This window comes from Oncorhynchus clarkii, chromosome 8 (assembly GCF_045791955.1).
Source record: "Oncorhynchus clarkii lewisi isolate Uvic-CL-2024 chromosome 8, UVic_Ocla_1.0, whole genome shotgun sequence".
In the NCBI taxonomy this organism is placed as follows: Eukaryota; Metazoa; Chordata; class Actinopteri; order Salmoniformes; family Salmonidae; genus Oncorhynchus; species Oncorhynchus clarkii.
The window spans coordinates 11,677,845-11,705,455 of NC_092154.1; the positions used below are offsets into that span (position 1 = coordinate 11,677,845).

Sequence of the window (27,611 nt, forward strand, 5' to 3'; positions counted from 1 at the left end):
TGGTGATTTGCCTTATCACACAGAGGTGCGATGGCTAAGCCAGGGAAAGGTGCTTCAAAGATGTTTCGAGCTTCGTGAGGAGATTTGTCTGTTCTTGGACAGCAAAGGGAAAGACACAACACAACTCCGAGACGAAATGTTTCTGTGTGAAATGGCTTTTCTGTGTGACATTACGAGTCATCTGAATGCAATAAACTTGCAGCTGCAGGGTCGGGATCGTGTCATCTCTGATATGTACAGTACAGTGAAGGCATTTAAAACCAAACTGACTCTGTGGGAGACGCAGATGCGGAAAGAAAATTTGAGCCACTTTCCCAGCTGCCAGACCATGAAAGAGAAGCTCTCTACCAGTGCGTTCCCGAGCACACAGTTGGCTGATAAAATAGGTATGCTTGCCGCTGACTTTCGACGCCGATTTGCTGACTTTGAAGCACAAAAAAGCAGGTTGGAACTGCTCGGTAACCCATTTGCTGTTGACGTGGAAAGCTCACCACCAAACCTCCAAATGGAGTTGATTGACCTCCAATGCAATGATGCACTGAGGGCAAAATATGCGGCAGTGGGTGCTGCGGAGTTCGCCCGTTTCCTCCCCGGCACAATGCCCCAGCTGCGCATCCAGGCTGCTCAAACGTTGTCTATGTTTGGCAGCACATACCTGTGTGAACAACTGTTTTCTTTGATGAACCTGAACAAAACATCACACAGAAGTCGACTTACTGCTGAACACCTCCACTCAATTCTGAGGATTTCTTCAGCTCAGAGCCTTACCCCGAACATTGATGAACTTGTGGAAAAGATGGGACACCACCAAGTATCACCCTCAACCTCAAACAAGTGAACATTACTGTGCAATCACATATTTAGAGTTTTTACTCAGTTCAAGTTTAAAAGTTAAAATTTAATATTTGTTTTCACTGCATGTTACTTCTCCTTAAACAAAGTGTTGTTTTTGATTAATAGATTTTTGCACTTTATTTTTTTGTATTTCAATCCAATTATATTTTAAAAATATTTCAGTTGAGTGGATGATAGAAAATTGCTATTATTGTTTTTTCTTTGAAGTAAATTTAGCCCACTTTTGCTAAAATAGAAAATATAGTCTACTGATGGTGCCTTGAATACCGGTTTCTTTCATTTAATGTTCATGTTATGGGGATATTTATATAAAGGAAATTTGTCTTTTGTGTCTGTTGAAAATTAAAGATTACTGACAGAGCCATAAGAAAATATTGCTTTATTTATCTGATCATATTGTAATATATTTGTTAGGTTTTCAGTAGGTTCAATTAGGTTCACTAGACTATATGCGTCATTTAAAAATTTTTCAATGAACATTCGAACAGTCCGGCCCTCGTCTTGTAGCTGATTTTTTTATTTGGCCCTCCGTCCATTTGACTTTGACACCCCTGGGTTAGACTGTAAACTCTCCTTCCAGACCCATATCAAACATCTCCAATCCAAAGTTAAATCTAGAATTGGCTTCCTATTTCGCAACAAAGCATCCTTCACTCATGCTGCCAAACATACCCTTGTAAAACTGACCATCCTACCAATCCTCGACTTTGGCGATGTCATTTACAAAATAGCCCCCAATACCCTACTCAACAAATTGGATGCAGTCTATCACAGTGCAATCCGTTTTGTCACCAAAGCCCCATATACTACCCACCATTGCGACCTGTACGCTCTCGTTGGCTGGCCCTCGCTTCATACTCGTCGCCAAACCCACTGGCTCCATGTCATCTACAAGACCCTGCTAGGTAAAGTCCCCCCTTATCTCAGCTCGCTGGTCACCATAGCATCTCCCACCTGTAGCACACGCTCCAGCAGGTATATCTCTCTAGTCATGCCCAAAACCAATTCTTTCTTTGGCCGCCTCTCTTTCCAGTTCTCTGCTGCCAATGACTGGAACGAACTACAAAAATCTCTGAAACTGGAAACACTTATCTCCCTCACTAGCTTTAAGCACCAACTGTCAGAGCAGCTCACAGATTACTGCACCTGTACATAGCCCACCTATAATTTAGCCCAAACAACTACCTCTTTCCCAACTGTATTTAATTAATTAATTTATTTTGCTCCTTTGCACCCCATTATTTTTATTTCTACTTTGCACATTCTTCCATTGCAAAACTACCATTCCAGTGTTTTACTTGCTATATTGTATTTACCTTGCCACCATGGCCTTTTTTTGCCTTTACCTCCCTTCTCACCTCATTTGCTCACATTGTATATAAACTTGTTTATACTGTATTATTGACTGTATGTTTGTTTTACTCCATACTCGTTGTATCTGTCGAACTGCTTTGCTTTATCTTGGCCAGGTCGCAATTGTAAATGAGAACTTGTTCTCAACTTGCCTACCTGGTTAAATAAAGGTAAAATAAATAAATAAATAAAATAAACACGGTCACCACCGATAAATCCATGATAATCGAAAACTTCAACAAGCATTTCTCAACGGCTGGCCATGCCTTCCTCCTGGCTACTCCAACCTCGGCCAACAGCTCCACCCCCCGCAGCTACTCGCCCAAGCCTCCCCAGCTTCTCCTTTACCGAAATCCAGATAGCAGATGTTCTGAAAGAGCTACAAAACCTGGACCCGTACAAATCAGCTGGGCTTGACAATCTGGACCCTCTATTTCTGAAACTATCCGCCGCCATTGTCGCAACCCCTATTACCAGCCTGTTCAACCTCTCTTTAATATCGTCTGAGATCCCCAAGGATTGGAAAGCTGCCGCAGTCATCCCCCTCTTCAAAGGGGGAGACACCCTGGACCCAAACTGTTACAGACCTATATTCATCCTGCCCTGCCTAAGGTCTTCGAAAGCCAAGTCAACAAACAGATCACTGACCATCTCGAATCCCACGGGGGTGCCACAGGCTTCAATTCTCGGGCCGACTCTTTTCTCTGTATATATCAATGATGTTGCTCTTGCTGCGGGCGATTCCCTGATCCACCTCTACGCAGACGACACCATTCTGTATACTTTGGCCCTTCCTTGGACACTGTGCTATCTAACCTCCAAACGAGCTTCAATGCCATACAACACTCCTTCCGTGGCCTCCAACTGCTCATAAACGTTAGTAAAACAAAATGCATGCTTTTCAACCGTTCGCTGCCTGCACCCGCACGCCCGACTAGCATCACTACCCTGGATGGTTCCGACCTAGAGTATGTGGACATCTATAAGTACCTAGGTGTCTGGCTAGACTGTAAACTCTCCTTCACAGACTCCTATCAAACATCTCCAATCTAAAATCAAATCTAGAGTCTGCTTTCTATTCCGCAACAAAGCCTCCTTCACTCACGCCGCCTTCACTCACGCCGCCAAACTTACCCTAGTAAAACTGACTATCCTAACGATCCTCGACTTGGGCGATGTCCTCTACAAAATAGCTTCCAATACTCTACTCAGCAAACTGGATGCAGTTTATCACAGTGCCATCCGTTTTGTTACTAAAGCACCTTATACCACCCACCACTGCGACCTGTATGCTCTAGTCGGCTGGCCCTCGCTACATATTCGTCGCCAGACCCACTGGCTCCAGGTCATCTACAAGTCCATGCTAGGTAAAGCTCCGCCTTATCTCAGTTCACTGGTCAAGATGGCAACACCCACCCGTAGCACGCGCTCCAGCAAATGTATCTCACTGATCATCCCTAAAGCCAACACCTCATTTGGCCGCCTTTCCTTCCAGTTCTCTGCTGCCTTTGACTGGAACGAATTGCAAAAATCGCTGAAGTTGTCGATTTTTATTTCCCTCACCAACTTCAAACATCTGCTATCTGAGCAGCTAACCGATCGCTGCAGCTGTACATAGTCCATCGGTAAATAGCCCACCCAATTTACCTACCTCATCCCCATACTGTTTTTATTTATTTACTTTTCTGCTCTTTTGCACACCAGTATCTCTACCTGCACATGACCATCTGATCATTTATCACTCCAGTGTTAATCTGCTAAATTGTAATTATTCGCCTACCTCCTCATGCCTTTTGCACACAATGTATTTAGACTATTTTTTTTCTACTGTGTTATTGACTTGTTTATGGTTTACTCCATGTGTAACTCTGGTGTTGTCTGTTCACACTGCTATGCTTTATCTTGGCCAGGTCGCAGTTGTAAATGAGAACTTGTTCACAACTAGCCTACCTGGTTAAATAAAGGTGAAATAAAAATGAACAAACTATAGTTTTGGCAAGTTGGTTGGGACATCTACTTTGGGCATGACACAAGTAATTTTCCAACTATTGTTGACAGACAGATTATTTCACTTATAATTCACTGTATCACAATTCTAGTGGGTCAGAAGTTTACATTACACTAAGTTGACTGTGCCTTTAAACAGCTTGGAAAATTCCAGAAAATTATGTCATGGCTTTAGAAGCTTCTGATAGGCTAATTGACATCATTTGAGTCAATTGGAGGTGTACCTGTGGATGTAGTTCAAGGCCTACCTTCAAACTCAGTGCCTCTTTGCTTGACATCATGGGAAAATCAAAAGACATCAGAAAATAAATTATAGACCTCCACATGTCTGGTTCATCCTCCACATGTCTTGTTCATCCTTGGGAGCAATTTCCAAATGCCTGAAGGTACCACCTTCATCTGAACAAACAATAGTACGCAAGTATAAACACCATGGGACCACGCAGCTGTCATACCGCTCAGGAAGCCCCCTTTTTACTCCAAAGATAACTGGTCATTATAGCCAAACAGTTCTATTTTTGTTTCATCAGACCAGAGGACATTTCTCCAAAAAGTAAGATATTTGTACCCATGTGCAGCTTCAAACCGTAGTCTGGCTTTTTCGTGGCAGTTTTGGAGCAGTGGCTTCTTCCTTGCTGAACGGCTTTTCAGGTTATGTTGATATAGGACTCGTTTTACTGTGGATATAGATACTTTTGTACCCGTTTCCTCCAGCATCTTCACACGGTCCTTTGCTGTAGTTCTGGGATTGATTTGCACTTTTTGCACCAAAGTACTTTAATCTCTAGGAGACAGAACGCGTCTTCTTCCTATAGCCAAAGAAAACCATCCCAACCTTGAAGCACGGGGGTGGCAGCATCATGTTGTGGGGGTGCTTTGCTGCAGGAGGGACTGGTGCACTTCACAAAATAGATGGCATCATGAGGAGAAAATTACGTGGATATATTGAAGCAACATCTCAAGACCACAGTCAGGAAGTTAAAGCTTGGTCTCAAATGGGTCTTCCAAATGGACAATGACCCCAAGCATACTTCCAAAGTTGAGGCAAAATGGCGTAAGGACTACAAAGTCAACGTATTGGAGTGTCCATCACAAAGCCCTAACCTCAATCCCATCGAAAATTTGTGGGCAGAACTGAAAAAGCGTGTGTGAGCAAGGAGGCCTACAAACCTGACTCAGTTACACCAGCTCAGTCAGGAGGATTGTGCCAAAATTCATCCAACTTATTGTGGGAAGCTTGTGGAAGGCTAGGCAATGCTACCAAGTACTAATTGAGTATATGTAAACTTCTGACCCACTGGGAATGTGATGAAAGAAATAAAAGCTGAAATAAATAATTTGCTCTATTATTATTCTGACATTTCACATTCTTATAGTAAAGTGGTGATCCTAACTGACCTAATGACAGGAAATTTGTACAAAGATGAAATGTCAGGAATTATGAAACTGAGTTTATATGTATGTGGCTAAGGTGTAACAAAAACAACTTTAACTGTGAGGTGTAAACTTCCAACTTTAATTGTACCTGAATTTGTGCAATAGACACTCTCATTGTCTTTGCAAAAAAAAAATTCTGTTTGGTTTAAACGGTTTCCGTTGCAAAACATTTGGAACTGAATTTGCTATGGGGTTTGTCTAATGAATACACCCCTGCATTCCCTTAGTAGGACATCCAAGATGCTAACCTCAGAGTTATGGACTATCGAAATGGGACAAATATGAAACAACCAAATAAACGGACTGTTCCGGAACACTAGAGATCCCTTTCGGTTCTGTTTCCGTTCCTCAAAATGTCATTATTTTCCGGGTTTCGGTTCTGTTCGCTGAACTGGTTGGAACATTGAGGGTGACGTTCCAGGTTGTCGTTTTTGCTGTCGCGCTGCTGTGCATTTCAGAATATTTCTAGGCTTATGTCCCATCAATGAGTTTCCTGAGACGTTACACACCTTTCCAGGCTTTGTGATCTTGAATCCTTTGGTAATCTGCACAGCTTGACTGCAATAAAAAATGACCTGGAACGCCACCATTGTGCATGATGCTGCGTTCACATAGGCGACTCATCATACCAGGACGAAACCTGATGTCAGACAGTGATGCCTAAAATGTTGAACATTTTGCCTTCTGTTTGCATAAGACTAGTCATGAAGACTAACTAAAGCAATAGCTAGGCTCATTTTAATGTCTCAGGATATGTTTAGCAACATCACCTACAGTTTAGCTAGGAAGTTTGGATGTTCAAAGTGCCATATTTTTTTCAGTTTGGAATTTTGGATGTAGCTAAGCTAGCATGTTCTTCAAATCAGCCAGCCAGGCAAACTGCCTATCAACGTAGGGTAGTCCACGTCATCCGGTCTGACGTTCTTTGAGTCGCCTATGTGTTTTTAAAGGTAGCATGAGTGCTAGTGGTAATATTGCCTCTAGACGCTGATCTTGGGTCAGTTTTGCATTTCCCCCCACAAATGTTTTAAGGTTAGGTTTGGGGGAGGGGAAGCTGATCCCAGATCTGTCCCTAGGGGAGCAGTGCTAATGGTGTCTGTCTAAAGTCTCTCTTGTATCTCCCACCGTGTCTCTCTCAGGACATTCTGCTGATCAACCTGATCATCGAGCACATGATCTGTGACACGGACCCCGAGCTGGGCGGCGCCGTGCAGCTGATGGGCCTACTGCGCACCCTGGTGGACCCTGAGAACATGCTGGCTACCGCCAACGTGAGTAGAGCTTCTTTCCTCTTAACCTCTCACCCTTCTTTACACCTCTCACCCTGAGCTAACAACTCTCACCTGGGAACATGCTTGTCATCATCAACGAAAGTCTAGCTCCTTCTCACACCTCTCTCCTCTCGTCCGGAGACCAGGCCCCTCTCGTCTAACCCCTGGTGTAGATCTCCTGTGTTTTGTTGAAGCTTTTTTTTATTTTTTACTTGGGAGTGTTTGTAACTCACAGTTTGTCTCTGGTCCTTCTGCAGAAAACGGAGAAGACTGAGTTCCTAAGCTTCTTCTACAAGCACTGCATGCACATCCTCTCTGCTCCTCTACTGGCCAACACCACAGATGACAAACTCAGCAAAGGTGAGTCATCAATCCCCTGTACGTGTGTGTGCAAAGATGACATTGTTTTTGACCTGACCGTGGCCCACTGTAAATGTGTGAGTTCTCTGATTATCATGAGAACACATTCACTGAAAGTTATACATACAAGCATGCTCACCTGAGATGAGCTACTGTATGTGTGAGTGAGTGACAACCAATCTTACACACACACACACGCTCACCATATGAGCCACTGTGCTTTATGATAGTTATGAACCCCCCCAAACACCACCTCTCTCCCCCAGATGACTTCCAGACGTCTCAGCTGCTGGCTCTGATCCTGGAGCTGCTGACGTTCTGCGTGGAACACCACACCTACCACATCAAGAACTACATCATCAACAAGGACGTCTTACGCCGTGTCCTGGTGCTCACCGCCTCGCAGCACGCCTTCCTGGCCCTTTGTGAGTCCCATATATATAAATATATATATATATATATACATACATACACATACACCGTAAAGTCTGGGGTTAAAGTTCACTGTTCAGGGATGCAAACTAGTCACCTTTAGGTGAAATTTGCCGTTTTGAATCCAAAATAGGTGACCTTCACGATTTGTGTAGATCCGATGAGAAAAGGTTGGGAGGGAGGGGGGCTTTGGATCACTACTGGCTGTAAGAGGTTGAGTGATGCGCATTCGGAGCAATACTGTCTGTATCCAAGGCTCAGCCAATTGTTCACATAACAACAGAATGAAGCGCAGCACCTCGACTGAAGAGAGAAGAGACAACCAACTTACTAGTTACAGCATCGGCGCGTCCCCTGAACGATAACGAAGAGGTAACATTAGGTGAGCAGCCTGACCACGGACACGGGGGTGATGAAGGTAACGTTAGGTGAGCAGCCTGACCACGGAGACGGGGGTGATGAAGGTAACGTTAGGTGAGCAGCCTGACCACGGAGACTTCATGAACTATATCTGAAAAAAACACCTGGCAGGGGTGAGGGGAGAAAGTGTTGTGGAACAAGTATTGTTAGCATTGTTAAGTATCTTGCTAGCTGGATCTCCGTTAGCTATCCAGAGAAATGTTGAGCAACACTTATCTGATCAAATAATTGAGCTTATGCTGTGAATATTTGCTTGCTAAGAGTCAGACAGCTAACGTTAGTAACCTAACCAATTGGCTATAGTATTTACTGGTATACAACTCCTTGCCATTCCTCAAGTTATAACACGTTAGTGCTTACTGGACCCTGGTAATCCGTGTGAAATGTTCACTAGCTAACTAACTACTATCTGTGAAATGACATTTTTTCCCTCTAAAGTATGTGGTTCATTTTCAGAATGGGAGAATTAGGTGAAAATGAGGTGTTGCTTGATAAACAAGTAGATTCAGGGTTAAAGTGTAGCTGGAGCTGGGCCTGGCTTAAACTGGATGCCACTATAGAGGTGAAAGGAACACCACACACGTTCCCTCTTTCTCACTTTTTCTGGCACATTGTAGAACAGATGTCCACAGGCAGAAAGTGTACAATGTACTAATGTGTAGCCCAAAGATATTGCTTTTGTTGTGTTGAACTTGACAGTAACACGTGTGAATGAGGGGGATTATCATTTTTTTAAACTCGGTGAACGTTATTTTTAAACACAGCCTTGTGCACTTGATCAATGTTTACTATAGTGGCCACTATAATAGAGCAACAATAGATTGCCTGTTTGTTTCATTCTATTTCTACTTTAAGATGTTTTTTCCCCAAGTGCAATATTTATGTGTGTGTGGTCACAAGCGTTCTATTATGAAGGCTGTCATGGTAACAAGCATTCTATTATAAAGGCTGTCATGGTAACAATCATTCTATTATGACGGCTGTCATGGTAACAAGCATTCTATTGTAAAGGCCATCATGGCTAACTGCAATATTAGAGTATTGTTTTGTTCTCAAGACTTACAGTAAAGTCTAGGTAACAAATACCATTCGATTGCTTTCTTTACATGTTTTAGCTGTGAGTCAGGTTCACATGAACCACTTTTTATTTTACTCACAGAGACTGATCATGTAGATCATATTCTTTGTTGTTTAATTAGCTAAAATCTGCATTTCCCCCTAGCAGGGATTTTATTTGCATGTTTCAGTGTAACAAAAAAAAAGGTGTCACCATTTTGGGCCCTCAGCAGTTTGCATCCCTGACACGGAACCCAAACCGGCTGTGCACGTTCACCATTGTGCATAAATGTATTTTGTCCCCCCACACCAAACGAGATCACGACGCGCAGGTTAAAATATCAAAACTCTGAACCAATTATTTTATTTTAGGGACAAGTCGATAAGCATTAAACATTTATGGCAATTTAGCTAGCTAGCTTGCACTTGCTAGCTTGCACTTGCTAGCTAATTTGTCATTTTTAGCTAGCTTGCTGTTGCTAGCTAATTTGTCCTGGGATATTAACATTGAGTTATTTTACCTGAAGTGCACAAGGTCCTCTACTCTGCCAATTAATCCACACATAAAACGGTCAACCGAATCGTTTCTAGTTTACATATCTCTCCTCCTTCTAGGCTTTTTCTTCTCTTGACTTTATATTGCGATTGCAAACTTTCATAAATTAGGTGCATTACCGCCACTGACCTCGTTCGTCTTTCAGTCACCCACGTGGGTATAACCAATGAGGCGATGGCACGTGGGTACTTGCTTCTATAAACTAATGAGGAGATGGGAGAGACGGGACTGGCAGCGGGATCTGCGTCAGAAATAGAACTGACTTCTATTTCAGCCCTTGGCAACGCAGACACTTGTTGGTGCAATAATTGAATAACATTTTGCAACGCTCGCGCACGCATTGTAGTCAGCCTGTAACTGTTATTACGACGGGTTTCCCTCATATGGATTCTGGATGATTTTTTTCTTATCAGATCAGTGTAGATCTGAAATAAAAATGTATATCTTGGGGGGGGGGGGGGGGGGGGGGGGGGGGGGGGGGGGGGGGCTGGTTTGGCCTAAAACATACCCATGTCTGTTCTAAGAAATATATTCCCAAATAAATGTATTTCTCAAATATTTTACTATTTCTTACACCGTGCACTGAACTGACATGCACGATTGTTTGCGGACGCTCCGATGTTCAGAGGAAGGGAATTAACAGGTCTGTAATGCACATCTCTGTGGCAGCGGCGTGTAGCCTACGGTAGCTGCTGGCTAAGTCATTCTCTCAGGATGGAACTGTCCACTGCTACTATTTCTGCCATATAATGCTGTTATTAAAACTAAATCAGACAGCCCCATAGAAGAACAGTTGACCTATTTACCTCATCTGTGCCAGAGAAATATTCCCCTCCAGGCGCATTGAAGTTGCAAGAGTCATAGGGAGGGAAACATGTATTCTGACATGACGTCAAAGCACAGCACATCTTAATGCATCACAGGAAAACACTTTCCAAAGCAGTTTTCGCAAATGTATTTTGAAAGCCGTTTTGGCCTTTGTTGTGATCCCAGTTTTCCAATTCCGCCACGTTTATTTCTCTACTCCTTCAATTGCTAGAGTGGCATCGTTTTTTCAAATGCGGTTACGACCCGCAATGACATAGCCCTACTTTGTAATAGAAACCAAAATAATCAACCTTTTTTTGAGTGAATAATAATAAATAATAATAATAATAATAAGATGAATCAGGATGTTGCCTTATTCTAAAATGGATTAAATACATTTTCCGGCTTCACCTGCGATATCGTTTGAGACCAGCCACCTGGATAGCTGAGGAAACTGTGGGTTTGCACAATTTAATTGAATCCTTTTTAGAATAAGGCTGTAATGTAACATGTGGAAAAGGGGAAGGGGTCTGAATACTTTCCAAATGCACTGTAGCTGATGTGAAATCACTAGCTAGTTTCTATCTAGCGATACTAGTAAAGGCCATCGTGCAATTGACGTCACCTTCCCTTTGAAATAAAAGTCAACATGATAGACTTGTCTCTTGGCCTGTCAGCACGGCGGGCTTTTGGTGGCAGGTGTTGTGCGGAGTCTCTGGGTCTAACTCTGCTTTGGACAGACAGGGATGGATGCTATATTGTCACACAGTGCTGACTCATCCTCCACTCTCTCTCTCCTCCTCCACCACCCTCTCTCTCTCTCTCTCCTCCTCCACCACCCTCTCTCTCTCCTCCTACACCACCCTCTCTCTCCTCCTACACCCCCCCCCCCCCCCTTCTCCAGGCGCGCTGCGCTTCATGCGGCGGATCATTGGTCTGAAGGACGAGTTTTACAACCGCTACATCATAAGGAACTTCCTGTTTGAACCCGTGGTCAAGGCCTTCCTCAACAACGGTGCACGCTACAACCTCATGAACTCAGCCATCATTGAGATGTTTGAGTATGTCCGCGTGGTGAGTATTTTTCCGCTTCCGATGTCTCGTCTTTTTGTGATTTAACTTTTTATTGTTAGGCCCTTTATTTTTGGATTTCACATGACTGGGAATACAGATATGCATCTGTTGATCACAGATACCTTTAAAAAAAAAAAAAGGTGTGTGGATCAGAAAACCAGTCAGTATCTGGTGTGACCACCATTTGACTCATTCAGCACGACACAACTCCTTCACATAGAGTTTATCAGGCTGTTGATTGTGGCCTGTGGAATGTTGTCCCACTCCTCTTCAATGGCTGTGTGAAGTTACTGGATATTGGCGGGAACTGGAACACTCTGTCGTACACGTCGATCCAGAGCATCCCAAACATGCTGAATGGGTGACATTTTCAGCTTCCAGGAATTGTGTACAGATCCTTGCGACATGGGGCCGTGCATTATCATGCTGAAACATGAGATGATGGAGGTGGATGAATGACAACAATGGGCCTCAGGATTTTGTCACGGTATCTCTGTGCATTCAAATTGCCATCGATAAAATGCAATTGCCATCGATAAAATTGCAATTCATTGTTTGTAGTTTATACCAGTCCAAACTGAAACTCCACTGACACTGCGGGGCACTCAAGAACCTGGTGAGGATGACGAGCATGTAGATGAGCTTCCCAGGGGGAGTTTCTGACAGTTTGTGCAAAACAATTTCAGTTGCGCAAACCCACAGTTTCCTCGGCTATCCGGGTGGCCGGTCTCAGACGATACCGCAGGTTAAGAAGCCGGGTGTGGTCTTGGGCTGGTGTGGTTACACGTGGTCAGGTGGCTTATGATAGAGAAATTAACATTTAATTATCTGGCAACAGCTCTAGTGGACATTCCTGCAGTCAGCATGCCAATTGCACACTCCATCCAAACTTGAGACAACTGTGACATTGTGTTGTGTGACAACCTCACATTTTAGTGGCCTTTTATTTTCTCCAGCACAAGGCGCACCTGTTTAATGATCATGCTGTTTAATCATCATCTTAATATGCCAGGTGGATGGATTATCTTGGCAAAGGAGAAATGCTCACCGACAGGGATGTAAACAGATTTGTGCACAAAATGTTATCTATATACAGTACCAGTCAGAAGTTGGGACACACTTAATCATTCTAGGTTTTATTTATTTAAATGTTTAAACTATTTTCTACATTGTAGATAAATTGTGAAGACATCAAAACGATGAAATAACACACATGGAATCATGTGTTAACCAAAGAACTGTTTATATTTGAGATTCTTCAAAGTAGCCACCCTTTGCCTTGATGACAGCTTTGCACACTTGGCATTCTCTCAACCAGCTTCATGAGAGAGTCACCTGGAATGCATTTCAATTAACAGGTGTGCCTTGTTAATTTGTGGAATTTATTTCCTTAATGCATTTGAGCCAATCAGTTGTGTTGTGACAAGTTAGGGGTGGTATACAGAAGAAAGCCCTATTTAGTAAAAGGCCAAGTCCATATTATGGCAATAACAGCTCAAATAAGCAAAGATAAATGACAGTCCATCATTACTTTAAGACATGAAGGTCAGTCAATCTGGAAAACTGTTCAAGTGGTCGCAAAAACCATCAAGCTATATGATGAAAATGGCTCTCATGAGGACCGCCACAGGAAAGGAAGAACCAGAGTTACCTCTGCTGCAGAGGAAAAGTTCATTAAAGTTAACTGCACTCCAGATTGTAGTCTGAATGAATGCTTCGCAGAGTTCAACTAACAGAGGCATTTCAACATAAACTGTTCAGAGAAGACTGCATGAATCAGGCCTTCATGGTCGAATTGCTGCAAATAAACCATTACTAAAGGACACCAATAAGAACAAGAGACTAGCTTGTCCAAGAAACACGAGCAATGGACATTAGACCGGTGAAAATCTGTCCTTTGGTCTGATGAGTCCAAATTTGAGATTTTTGTCTTGTGAGACGCAGAGTAGGTGAACGGGTGTTCTTCGCATGTGTAGTTCTCACCCTGAAGCATGGAGGAGGAGGTGTGATGGTGTGGGATTTTGCTGGCACCCGCCAAACCTAGATTTGTCCATCGGACCGCCAGGTGGTTAAACTTGATTCATCACTCCAGAGGACGCGTCTCCACTGCTCCAGAGCCCAGTGTTGTTTGAGTTGTACACCACTCCAGCCCCGAAGATTGGCATTGCACTTGGTGATCTTAGGCTTGTGTGCGGATGCTCGACCAAGAAAACCTATTTAATGAAGCTCCAGACGAGCAGTTTTTGTGCTGTTGCTGCTTCCAGAGGCAGTTTGGAACTGGTAGTGAGTGTTACGACCGAGGACAGACAATTTCTACGCTCTACGCGTTCAGCACTCGTTGGTCCTGTTCTGTGGGCTTGTGTGGCCTACCACTTCGTGGCTGAGCAGATGTTGCCCCTAGATGTTTCCACTTCATAATAACAGCACTTACAGTTGACCGGGACAGCTCTAGCAGGGCAGAAATTTGATGAACTGTGAGTTGTTGGAAAGGTGGCATCCTATGACGGCGCCACGTTGAAAGTCAGTAAGGTCATTCTACTGCCAATGTTTGTTTATGGAGATTTCATGGCTGTGTGCTCCATTTTTATACACCAGTCAGCAACAGGTGTTGCTGGAAATAGCCGAATCCACAAATTTCATTAGAGTCCACGTACTAATGTGCGCATATATACATGACACAGGACATTGTATTAAACAAGACTGGTACGTTCTCCCTCTTCCCATCCCATCCCTCCCTGCCTCCCTCCCCCCTTCCTCCTCTCCCTTCCTCCCTCTCTCTCTTTCTCCCTTTATACTCTCCCGTTCCCCCCAGGAGGATGTGAAGTCCCTGACGGCCCACATAGTGGAGAACTACTGGAAGGCTCTGGAGGACGTGAACTATGTGCAGACCTTTAAAGGACTGAAGCTGCGCTACGAACAGCAGAGGGAGAGGCAGGACAACCCCAAACTGGACAGGTAATATATTGACAACCCCAACCTGGACAGGTAATATATTGACAACCCCAACCTGGACAGGTAATATATTGACAACCCCAAACTGGACAGGTAATATATTGACAACCCCAAACTGGACAGGTAATATATTGACAACCCCAACCTGGACAGGTAATATATTGACAACCCCAACCTGGACAGGTAATATATTGACAACCCCAACCTGGACAGGTGATATATTGACAACCCCAACCTGGACAGGTAATATATTGACAACCCCAACCTGGACAGGTAATATATTGACAACCCCAACCTGGACAGGTGATATATTGACAACCCCAAACTGGACAGGTAATATATTGACAACCCCAAACTGGACAGGTGATATATTGACAACCCCAACCTGGACAGGTGATATATTGACAACCCCAACCTGGACAGGTAATATATTGACAACCCCAACCTGGACAGGTAATATATTACCACCCCAACCTGGACAGGTAATATATTGACAACCCCAAACTGGACAGGTAATATATTGACAACCCCAACCTGGACAGGTAATATATTGACAACTCCAAACTGGACGGGTAATATTGTTTTTGTGTATGTTTGTCATGTGTCAATTGTTTTTACAATGTGGTGCAAAAGGATTTCCCGATCTGGGATAGTAAAGACTACTGTAATATGGAGGGAGGGGGGATGGATTGATGGAAGGTGGGTGGATGAATGATCGAATGGATGGAAGGAAGGACAGTGGAATCAAAATTCTGCTAGTGATGTTTGGAGTTGGTGTTCATTCTAGCTGTGGTTGTTTGGGAATGACTATCGTTAGCTACAGGGTGAGTGAGCGGTTGTCTTTGGCTTTGAAGGATTCCCATTGGCTAGTGCTGCGATCTTCTTTTGACTCGATCTAATGTCAAACGTTGATAAAGATGTCAGAGTTCAGATATGTGATTTTTTTAGCACTACCTACTGACTGTTTAAACTACTGCACGCGACATGGTACAATGTGCCATCAAATCAGCACAATCTTTTTCATTTTTTTCAAATTGCCGCCATCTTGGATGTAAAATTGGGATCATGCATATTTTGCTAAAGACCATACAAGAAAAGAGTAAAGGAGAGCACTGTACACTACAGAGAACTTAACAAATGTGGAATTTGTGATAAGTGCATGGGGGGCCGCTATATTTATGCCCCTCCACTATTGACTTTACCAATAGTTTGACCATTTTTACAGTTTGGAATCTGCCGGTTCTTTATTGATTGCTATTCATTATGTATCTGTAAATAAGCTCTACAGTCATGGTCAGATTTAACCGTTGGTCACCTCCCCTCACACAGCATGAGGTCGATCCTGAGGAACCACAGGTTCCGCCGGGACGCGCGGACGTTGGATGACGACGAGGAGATGTGGTTCAACGCGGACGAGGACGAGCTGGAGGACGGCGAGGCGGTGGTGCCCCCCTCGGACAACAAGACCACCAAGAGTAGCGGCGGCGCCGGCGAGAACGAAGACCTCATGGACCCCATCAGCAAGTTCATGGAGAGGAAGAAACGTAAGTCGCAGGGAAAGAATGCATGAATTCCTGGCAAAACATGTATTTGACCCAGGCCAGTTATGTGAAATACATTTTTTAGTTACGCGTGGATTAGCTTGGAATTTGTACTTATTATTCAATTGGTTCTCTTACTGTGAGTTAACTAAATGTAAGCGCAGCTCATTCATTCGAAAGTATCTGACATACTCTATGTACTGAGAAGAAAGTAAGTTGTGTCTTTAAAAATGGTCAAACTGACTTCCTACAACTGTCTATCTCGGTCTCTCCACCCCACAGTGAAAGACTCAGACGAGAAGGAAGTTCTGGGCAAGTCCAGTAGTCTGTCGGGCCGCCAAAGCCCCAGCTTCAAGCTGTCCTTCTCCGGCTCCACTACCAAGACCAGCCTGTCCAGCCCGCCTCCCTCCGCCTCGTTGCACCCCGGCTCGCCAGGCTCCCCAGGATCACCAGGATCAGGGGCCAAGGGCTCGCCCCCGACAGCAGTCACCACAAAGGTGGGTAGTAGTACCTAACCCACGGGGACCTGAATGTTCATTAAGGCCCGTAAGAACAGAAAACATTTCAAATGTTTTCCCGATGGAAAATGAAAATGTCTTATTGGACAAGTCCAGGGAACCCTGCCAGTTTGTCAGTTGTCTTCGTTCTGTGTCTAGTAATGGGGGGATTTGTTTTTGGGCTTGTTTTAGTAGTTTAGGTCTTACAGAAGACAGGGATAGTTTACCCATAATAGAGAATTGACATTTGTTTCCTTACCTTGAACGCAGTCTGGAGAAGGACAGACTGCAATCCACTCTTTGGGTTTGTTTACAGAGCCACTACCAACAACCGCTGACTTTTACCAGTAGTCAATTTACCCCAAATTAGCAGGTGCAGTGTATGCTAGCTTTGCACAGTCTGATGCCGGAGTCTTGCTGCTGTTATAGGTGGCCATTTTGAGTCATGTCCACATTGTACAAAATATTATTTGTGTGGTGTTGGGGGCTCATTAACATATTTGCCAGCATTCTATGTTAGTGGTTGGAGTTGTTGCGTCCTGTATGTAGATTGGTTACTCCAAAGATATGTGGCCTGTAATATGCAATGGTAATAAACGTAATTGTTCCAATAGGGAATAAGTCCTCTGGATGGGAATCAGATATCAGTCTGTGGTCCCAAGAAAGTAGCTTGCGGTCCAGATGTGGCCCCTGGGCCTTGTGTTGAGTAGAGTTAGTAGGTAAAGACTTTAGTGGAGCTATTTAGTTTTCCTGAGGAGCAGATCTGAATAGATTATCTCTACCCCTTCTATCGCTTTCTCTCTCTCCATCTCTCGCTTTCTCTCTCTCCATCTCTCGCTTTCTCTCTCTCCATCTCTCGCTTTTTCTCTCTCTCCATCTCTCGCTTTCTCTCTCTCCATCTCTCGCTTTCTCTCTCTCCATCTCTCGCTTTCTCTCTCCATCTCTCGCTTTCTCTCTCCATCTCTCGCTTTCTCTCCATCTCTCGCTTTCTCTCCATCTCTCGCTTTTTCTCTCTCTCCATCTCTCGCTTTCTCTCTCTCCATCTCTCGCTTTCTCTCTCTCCATCTCTCGCTTTCTCTCTCTCCATCTCTCGCTTTCTCTCTCTCCATCTCTCGCTTTCTCTCTCTCCATCTCTCGCTTTCTCTCTCTCCATCTCTCGCTTTCTCTCTCTCCATCTCTCGCTTTCTCTCTCTCCATCTCTCGCTTTCTCTCTCTCCATCTCTCGCTTTCTCTCTCTCCATCTCTCGCTTTCTCTCTCTCCATCTCTCGCTTTTTCTCTCTCCATCTCTCTCGCTTTCTCTCTCTCCATCTCTCGCTTTTTCTCTCTCCATCTCTCTCGCTTTTTCTCTCTCTCCATCTCTCGCGCTTTTTCTCTCTCTCCATCTCTCGCGCTTTCTCTCTCTCTCCATCTCTCGCTTTCTCTCTCTCTCCATCTCTCTCCATCTCTCGCTTTCTCTCTCTCTCTCTCCATCTCTCTCTCTCTCTCCATCTCTCGCTTTCTCTCTCTCTCTCTCGCTCTTTCTATCTCTCTCTCTATCTCTCGCTTTCTCTCTCTTTCTCTCTCTCTCTTTCTCTCTCTCTCTCCAACTCTCGCTTTCTCAGGGAGGTCTGGTGGGGCTGGTGGACTACCCCGACGACGACGAGGAAGACGAAGAGGACGTGAGCGGCGAGAGTAAAGAGGAGACTCCTCCCCTGTCCAAGAAGTCCAAGCTGAGCTCCTAAAAATAATAATAATAATAATAATAAAATTAAAAAAAACGTTAATGTTGTTGTTCTCTCTCGCTCCGAGCGCCAGACTATTTCCCACCGATCCCACGATAGGCACAGAAACTAACAACAACTGTTAAAACCATGAATGACTTCACCCCCTTGGTTTTTTTTAATGGGGGCTCTTGTTGAGGAGCGGACTATGAATGGAAACGCGTCTCCTCGGACTAATCCCAATATACAAGTGCCAATCGGGAGGCCGCGGAGCTAGGAGCGAACGCAGCGAACGAATGGACGAGAGAGGAAGGCGTGGAGAAATGACCATCTCCAATATTACCGTCAGATGAAAGGGGCGGACTGACGATAAATAATTAAATAAAGCTAAAATACCGGAAAAGTAGACACATTTATCCACACACACACACTCGCATACAAACTAAAACCCCAAAGAGCTTGCTGGCTCAGACCATGACCCACTGCCCCACCCCCAACCCCCCACTCAGGGAAGGACATCGCAACGACCCCCAAAATGGGGCCGGCCAATCCAGACGCAGAACCACCACTCACCCCCTAAGCTGACTCCTCCTTCATCCAGCTCCTTTTTTTCTGTCTCTCCTCCCTCTGCTACATTTCCCCCCTTTTTCTCTCTCCGTTTTTTTTTTGTTTTTACATTGTTTTTTTTAAAGAAGTTAGTTTCTAGGACCAGACGGGAGACGGCAGGCACCGGCGCGGCGAAAATGCTGTCTGTTTTTTCGTTTTGATGATGTCATTGTCGTCGTTCAGAGGGAGTTCTTCCTCTTGATTCGAAAAAAGACATTTCTTATTTTGTCTTTTTACTCTCTTTTTGTCTCTGTCTCTCTCTCGCTCTCTCGTTCTCTCTCTCTCCCCCCTCTCCTGTTTTTGTAAACAACCCAGCCTTTACATGTTCAGGACATTTTCAGTCGCACTTGAACAGGTTTTTAAAGACCTCAGTAGGTTGAGCTAGTTTGACCCTTTTTTGCCCTTTGAAACTGCAGATTTTTTGGGAAAAAGAATTTGTAATCCCGTCTTGATTAAAGATTGAGTGGAATTGTAGATGTGATCAATTTTGTCATATCTTCGCTTCTTTTTTGTTTTCTTTTACATAAGTGTATACTTAGTTGTTCAGAAATATTTGGGACCATTAAAAATTATCTTTGCTGTATGATGTCCTACTACCTTTTGTGATGGCGACTCGCAAGACTGAATTGTGTTATCTCTGCACTCCTATGTGGCTGTAGCCTGGTCCCAGATCTGTTTGTGCCGTCTTTCCAACTCCTATAGGGGTTTGACAATGACCACAGGACTTGGCAAAGCAAACAGAGCTGGGACCAGGCTCATGTTTAAATGTTCTCTAGTTGCTTTTCACCTGACACGTCAAACATTTTTTTGGGCAGGGGTTTTATTTTTAATTTCTTTATTTAACTAGGCAAGTCAGTTAACAAATTCTTATTTACAATGACGGCCTACCAAAAGGCAAAAGGCCTCCTGCGGGGACGGGGGTTGGGATTAATAATACAAAATGAATCAAATATAATTATAGGACCCAAACTGTTGTTGAAAAGTCTAGTGGAATATTGTTTTATTGTGAATGGGAACTTTTTATACTTTAAACCTATTTCTAACAATTTTGTAATCATTTGAAGCTGACCTCATCATTGATCAGTTCTAAATATTGACAGGGGTAAACCTCAGTCAGTGAACACATTCAACATCTTCTCCAGGTGGCGCCCTCGCATCACAAGACCTACCAGTTCGTTTGGAAAAGTTATACTGGGGTCTTTGGGAGGTGGAAGGTTGTTCTTTCTGGTCTTAGCTACTCATTATGTGTTGAAGTTCATTCTGGGTCTTTGTTGAAGTCCATTGTTTTGTTCAAATCAAATTGTATTTGTCACATGCTCTGAATACAACAGGTGTAGGTAGACCTTAGAAAATCACACAACAAAATTAGTCTATATACAGGGGGTACTGGTACCGAGTTAATGTGTGGGGGTACAAGTTAGTCGAGGTAATTTGTAAAGGGACTATGCATAGATAATTAGGGGGGGGGGGGGTGGCCATTTGTTTAATTTTTCAGCAGTCTAATGGCTTCGGTGTAGAAGCTGTTAAGGAGCCTTTTGGTCCTAGCCTTGGTGCTCCGGTACCGCTTGTCGTGCATTAGCAGAAAGAACAGTCTATGACTTGGGTGACTGGAGTTATTGACAATTTTTTGGGCCTTCCTCTGACACCGCCTAGTATATTTAGGTCCTGGATGTACCTGTGATGCACTACCCTCTGTAGCACCTTAAGGTCAGATGCAGAGCATTTGCCGTACCAGGCGGTCAGGATGCTCTCGATGCTGCAGCTATATAACTTTTTTTTTCGTGACTCTCTCGGTTTGGACCATGATAGTTTGTTGGTGATGTGGACACGATTGCGTAATCTGTGGATCTTGTGGGGCAGAATACGTACAGGAGTGGGTCTAGCGTTCCCGGGATGATGGTGTTGTGAGCCATGACCAGCCTTTCAAAGCACTTGATGGCTACCGACGTGAGTGGTAATGTAGGCAGGTTACCTTCACTTTCTTAGGCACAGGGACTATGGTGGTCTGTTTGAAACATGTAGATATTAGACTTGTTTGGGAGAGGTTGAAAATGTCAGTGAAGACACTTGCCAGTTGGTCCGCACATGCTTTGAGTACATGACATGTCAGTAATCCGTCTGGCCCCGCGGCTTTGTGAATGTTGACCTGTTTAAAGGTCTTGGTCACATCGGCTATGGAGTGCGTGATCACACAGTCGTCTGGAACAGCTGGTGCTTTCATGCATGCTTCAGTGTTGCTTGCCTCGAAGCGAGCATAAAAGGCATATAGCCTGTATGGTAGGCTCGCGTCATTGGGCAGCTTGCGGCTGGGTTTCCCTTTGTAGACCGTAATATTTGTCTACCCCTGCCACATCCGACGAGCGTCAGAGCCGGTGTAGTATGATTCAATCTTAGTCCTGTATTGAAGCTTTGCCTATTTGATGGTTCATCCGAGGGCATATCGGGATTTATTATAAACGTCCGAATTAGTGTCCCACTCCTCGAAAGCGGCAACTCTAGCCTTTAGCTCGGTGCAGATTTGCCTGTAATCCATGGCTTCTGGTTGGGAAATGTACTTACGGTCACTGTGGGGACGACGTCATTGATGAAGTCGGTGACTGAGGTGGGTCTTTGTCTATATTGAGTTTTGAGTTCTCACATGCAGATTAATCAGGTTGTCATGGTTCTTATTTTCTCAATGCCATTGGATGAATCCCGGAACATATTCCAGTCTGTGCTAGCAAAGTCGTCCTTTAGCATAGCACCCATGTCATCTGAACACTTCCGTATTGAGCGGGTCACTGGTACTTCCTGCTTTAGTTATTACTTGTAAACAGAAATCAGAAGGATATAATTATGGTCAGATTTGCCAAATGGAGGGTGAGGGAGAGCTTTGTATGCCTCTCTGTGTGGAGTAAAGGTGGTCCAGAGTATTTTTTTCCCCTCTGGTTGCACGTGACATGCTGGTAGAAATGAGGTAAATCTGATTTAAGTTTGCCTGCATTAAAGTCCCTGGCCACTAGGAGTGCCGCTTCTGGTTGAGCATTTTCTTGTTTGCTTATGTCCTTATACAGCGGTCTTAGTGCCAGCATCAGTTTGGTGGTAAATAGATGGCTACAAATAATATAGATTAAAAACTCTCTTGGTAGATAGTGTGGTCTACAGCTTATCGTGAAGTATTTTACCTCAGGCGAACAACACCTCAAGACTTCTTTAATATTAGACATTGTGCACCAGCAGTTATTGACAAATAGACATACAGCCCCACCACTTGTCTTACCAGATGTAGCTGCTCTGTCCTGCTGCTGCACGGAGAAGCCAGCCAGCTCTATATTATCTGTGTCGTCGTTCAGCCACGTCTCGGTGAAACAAGTTATTCGTTTTTAATGTCCGGTTTGTAGGATTGTCTTAATCGTAGATTGTCCAGTTTATTTTCCAGTGATTGCACATTTCCAATAAAACGGAGGGTAGTGGTGGTTTACCTACCTATTCTTACAAGGCACCCCGCCTGCCCCTTTTTCTGCATCTGTTCTTCATGCCGATTATGGGGATTTGGGCCTTGTCTTGACAAAGCTGTTTGTCCTTCGCGTCGGACTCATTAAATAAAAAAAATCTTAGTCCAGTTTGAGGTGAGTAATCGCTCTTCTGAGGTCCAGAAGCTCTTTTCGATCATAAGAGACGGTAGCAGCAGCATTATGTACAAAATGTGTTACAAGCAATGCAAAAAAACAAACAACATAGCACAGTTGGTTAGTAGCCCGTATAATGGCAGCCATCCTCTCCATTTAAAGTCCTTTGTGGGCCTTTGTTGACGTCCTTTGTGGGTCATTGTCTATATTGAGTTTTGAGTTCTCACATGCAGGTTAATCAGGTTGTCATGGTTCTTATTTTCTCAACAAACTGCTTATTTTGATAAACTGCTATTTTGTTATACTACAGTCGTGCAGGTTTCTTCAAAGAGAAGAGCATCTGTAGTCCACTTAGACCCGCTGTGTAACGTTTGATAGCAGGGTTTGACCGCTAAATCAACAAGCACCACCTCTGGGATTACAATAACACTTTACATTTAATTGTATTGTCTCATCTGTATTAGATTGCCTTCGTATGCTCATTAAAATGTCAATGATTTAAATATTTCCCATTTTGCAGGTAGTCTATGGGCCAGGGGAGATTAGTTTTAATTCCATCCACTCTATTAATACCCAAGGGGCAATTGTTGAAGGTAAAACTACACACCATTTTTATGGTTAAGACCAGGATAGATGTGTGACTGACAGTTCTCTTTACGATAAACATTGATTAGTCTTGTCTTATCTGTGCCTCAGTGGGCCCTGGAACTAAACCAAAAAGCTAACTGTGACATGGTGCGCCTCGCATTATCCTGCCTCATCCCTTCAATAGCAGAGTCGGCTATCAAACGTCTGCTATTAATTAAAACCATCTGATTAAACCCATCTGATCCACAAAGCTCAGCAGGCCGCGATTCATTGTGATTCACAACGCCTATTTCCAACCCCATTCACTACAAAGCCTTTATTGACTTCAGAGACAATATGCGTTTCAAAAACAACCTTTCTCCCTGCCAATACTACTTTTGTTCCACAGCATGACTGTGTGTTCTCTCTCTCGACTCCCTACCGGACTGGGGACAGGGGCAGTCTGGTAGTGGCCTAGTGATGCCAGCTCTACTCGACCAAAAGGCATGCCAACCCAATGCAAGGTTTTTGCCAAGACCCTTGCCCCCTTGCGTTGCCCGCCTGTGTGTCTGCCAGCCTGAAGGCATCCCCACTGGCGGAACTGCTGGCGTGCCGTGGACTTCCTGGCGTGCCATTGAATACCCTCTTTGACAGCTCTTTTGATTGGCATGACTCCCTGTCTTCGCCGGCTTTGCTGCCCACAGTTTTGTCTGGGCGCGATCAGGAGCTGTTCCGTCGACTGGCCAGTCCAGGATGAGCATTAACAGCAATGCAGGTAACTGACAACGCTACATAACTGGTTCACTTAAATGCTATCTAGCCAAGGTCCCTTAGGCCAGTGTTTCCCCTAGTTTATGGGTGGGCCTGGGAGGGCGTAGGTATGTAGCCTATAGTTAGCCCATATGTTAAGTCCTACTACCCCAGTCTTATTTCGTTGTATTAAGAATCCAGACGACTGCATCATCTTGCCAATGGGCCGTGACTGTCGTGGGTTCCTGCAGAGGGAAATGTCAATGGCATTTGGTTGAGATGAAACCGGCTAAGCATACAGAATGCTTATGGCAGTGGTAATTTGTGTATGTAAATCAGTAGCCTAGGAATTGAGGGTTTATATACAGGCATGGACCGGATTCTGGGAGTGAAATCATTTTGACATGTAAAAAATGAATATAAGGTGAATTCAAGGATTTTACGTTAGTGGGTTCCCAGACTGATTTCCACCCTTGATATCGAGGTTGTGAGGTAGGCTAACACAATGTGATGAACAGTGAGATGGCTTCGGATCCCCTAATTAGGAAGTAGATGAGGATGAGGATCACGGCCCATATTCACAAAGCAATTCAGAGTAAGAGTGCTGATCTAGGATAATTTTTTGCCTTTTTAGATCACAATAAGGTTATATGGACTGATCCTAGATCAATACTCTCACTCTGAGATACTTTGTGGATATGGGCCCTGAACCTTCTGTATGACACTATAACTAGAGCAACCAGCGTACAGTCCTGCTGCGTACAGTCCTGAATTGGTCACCTCACACTTCAGGTAGGTCAATCTTGTCCTCTTATCTGGTCTTGAAAGCAGGTACAGGGAATGGAAAGGGGATACCTAGTCAGTTGCACAACCTGAATGCATTCAACCAAAATGTGTCTTCCGCAATTAACCCAACCCCTCTGAATAAGAGAGGTCCGGGGGGCTGCTGCCTTAATCCACGTCAACGGCTCCCAGAGAGCAGTTGTTGCTGGGGGTATACTGCCTTGCTCAAGGGCAGAATGGCAGATTTTTCGGCTCGAGGATTCAAAACCAATGACCTTTCTGTTACTGGCCCAATGCACTTAACCGTTAGGCTAGCTGCTATAAGAAGCCATGGATTTGAAATAAATGTTTTACAATCCGAATCAGAAATGTGTATCTGATACTTTTATTATGGCATTGAGACTTCGTTAGGGACTTTTATTATGGCATTGAGACTTCGTTAGGGACTTTTATTATGGCATTGAGACTTCGTTAGGGACTTGGCGTTAGGGACTTTTATTATGGCATTGAGACTTCGTTAGGGACTTTTATTATGGCATTGAGACTTCGTTAGGGACTTTTATTATGGCATTGAGACTTCGTTAGGGACTTTTATTATGGCATTGAGACTTCGTTAGGGACTTTTATTATGGCATTGAGACTTCGTTAGGGACTTTTATTATGGCATTGAGACTTCGTTAGGGACTTTTATTATGGCATTGAGACTTCGTTAGGGACTTTTATTATGGCATTGAGACTTCGTTAGGGACTTTTATTATGGCATTGCCATTGAGACTTCGTTAGGGACTTTTATTATGGCATTGCCATTGAGACTTCGTTAGGGACTTTTATTATGGCATTGAGACTTCGTTAGGGACTTTTATTATGGCATTGAGACTTCGTTAGGGACTTTTATTATGGCATTGAGACTTCGTTAAGGACTTTTATTATGGCATTGCTATTGAGACTTCGTTAGGGACTGTAATTTTCACAGTAGGCTACCCTTCTAATGCTCACCTCCACCTGAGGAGATACACCTGAGAGATGAGAGGGTGATTCCTCACCAAACTATAATAAAACAAGACCAGGATACCTTTGTTTTTGTTTTTTACAATTTTATCCATCAAAGGGTCTTTTAGAGAAAGAATTGTTGACTTACAGTATAATTTACATTTGTATCTTAATTATTTCTCAATTATGTTTTAATTTGGAATTTTTGTTGGCCTTACCCAGACCTCCTTTAATACTATATCACGTTTCATATGTATGCGCTACAAAGGACTATGTCAAATGAAGCTCTACCTCTTGCGCTGTAATATGATTAGTAAGTTATTTTGATTTCAATAACAATTTTCTAAATTTATGAATATAGAAATATATAAACATGAATATTAAAAATGAAACGTTCCAAAGTGGTATCTTTCCTAGTTTTAGTGAGGAATTGCCCGTCAGCTGTAACAAGGGAGAGTGATGGAGTCTTTGCTGCTGCTACCTGGGCTTGGATTCAACTGAAGAACGGAAATGTAACCTGGTCGTTTTGTCATCGGACCCCCGCCATGGGCCCTTCGGAGAAAGTGAAATATAATTAGAAGTTAGGGTTCGAGTATCAACGTGCAAAACAACTTTCATGTGCCAATTATTGCCGTGGAGGAAGCCACCCCAGATGTAATTTCTGCTACTTTTAGCTAATTAAGTGCCTTTTTTTAATCTTCTTCTAGCATGTAGGCCTAATATGAAACATTCATGAAAAATGAATCTTGTGGCAAAATAGGAAATAGGAAACGTAGCCTATACTGGGGAGGAAATACATGGCGAGGTTGTCGAAACGAGCCCCGCACAATGTCCGCAAAATGGACCCAGGCGTCGCGACCGGCGGACAATGACCTGTGTTCTCGCCAACAAAGTCTCCTCTGTCTCGCCTTGTGTTGGCGGCGGTTCCCGGGCTAATAGAGGTGATTGGCCATGTTCAGCACAGCGTGTCCGCTGTGATTAATCACCATGTGAAAACGGCCGGATCTCTGTGTGCTGTGTCCTACGGGGTGAGAGAGTGGCGGGAGGTCCAACTGTGCAGATGGCTGCCGCTCGCATTGCGAAATTGGTAGTAGCGGCCCCATGCCCGAGGTCACAGCAAGTCGGCATCCGTCTCCGCAACAGTCAGCATCCGTCCGTCGGTAGCTGTAATGAAAGACCTGAGAAAAAAAAGTCATCTGTTTCGCCATGTGTTTTAGATTTAATGCCGCTGCTGGGAGAGAAGAGGCCTCACTGCAGCACTACACTGTTGGCTTTCTGCCAGCCCTGGAGTTTTCTTTTTAATTGTCAGTAGGTGCGTTGATGAGAGACATTAGAGCTCAGGGTCTCTGGTGATAACATGCTTCACTGGAAAGGTCAGATGTAGGCCTTGGATGAATCCCGTATTCTTGGATATAAAATATGTCGTCCTACCCTATTCAGTAACCTAATTTGTATTTTGAGTTGTGCCAAGCATTATCCAATATGTAGGCCTAAAGTGTGTGTGTGTGTGTTCGTTGCCTGCCTGCCTGCATGCATGCTTATATCACTCATATCCCTTATCCCATCTACAAATGGCCACGTGTTGTACATCTGTGATTTCCTGTACAACTCTACTTAAATAAGCAGACTTGTCTTCCACAAGAAAACGGAAGGCCTACCAGGTCAGATGACCAGTACAAAATGTGCTTTCTCAAGTGGCAACATACACTGAGTGTACAAAACATTAGGAACACCTTTAATATGGAGTTGCTCCCCATTTTGCCCTCAACAGTCTCAATTCATCTGGGGTATGGACTCTACAAGGTGACAAAAGCATTCCACATGTTGACTCCAATGATTCCCACAGTTGTGTCATGTTGGCTGGATCTCCTTTGGTTGGTGGACCATTCTGGATACACACAGGAAACTGTTTGGCAGGAAAGCCCCAGCAGCATTGCAGTTATTGACACAAACCGGTGCGCCTGTCACCAACTACCATACCCCGTTCA

At 44.0% G+C, this 27,611-nt stretch overlaps 1 protein-coding gene across 5 annotated transcripts in view; it reads left to right on the plus strand.

The window, feature by feature from the left end:
* LOC139414943 (serine/threonine-protein phosphatase 4 regulatory subunit 3) overlaps positions 1-19,508 on the plus strand; it is a 29,625-nt gene extending 10,117 nt beyond the window's left edge. For 2 of the 5 annotated variants that reach the window (XM_071162593.1, XM_071162596.1), the window contains exons 8-15: positions 6,792-6,923; positions 7,181-7,283; positions 7,550-7,708; positions 11,459-11,628; positions 14,441-14,583; positions 15,910-16,124; positions 16,404-16,618; positions 18,221-19,508. In XM_071162593.1, the coding sequence (XP_071018694.1) occupies positions 6,792-6,923; positions 7,181-7,283; positions 7,550-7,708; positions 11,459-11,628; positions 14,441-14,583; positions 15,910-16,124; positions 16,404-16,618; positions 18,221-18,340 (1,257 nt within the window). In that variant the 3' untranslated portion in view covers positions 18,341-19,508. The remainder of the gene's footprint in view (positions 1-6,791; positions 6,924-7,180; positions 7,284-7,549; positions 7,709-11,458; positions 11,629-14,440; positions 14,584-15,909; positions 16,125-16,403; positions 16,619-18,220) is intronic. The other 3 variants (XM_071162595.1, XM_071162597.1, XM_071162594.1) reach the window with 2 other exon arrangements.
* The last annotated feature ends 8,103 nt before the right edge of the window (positions 19,509-27,611 follow it).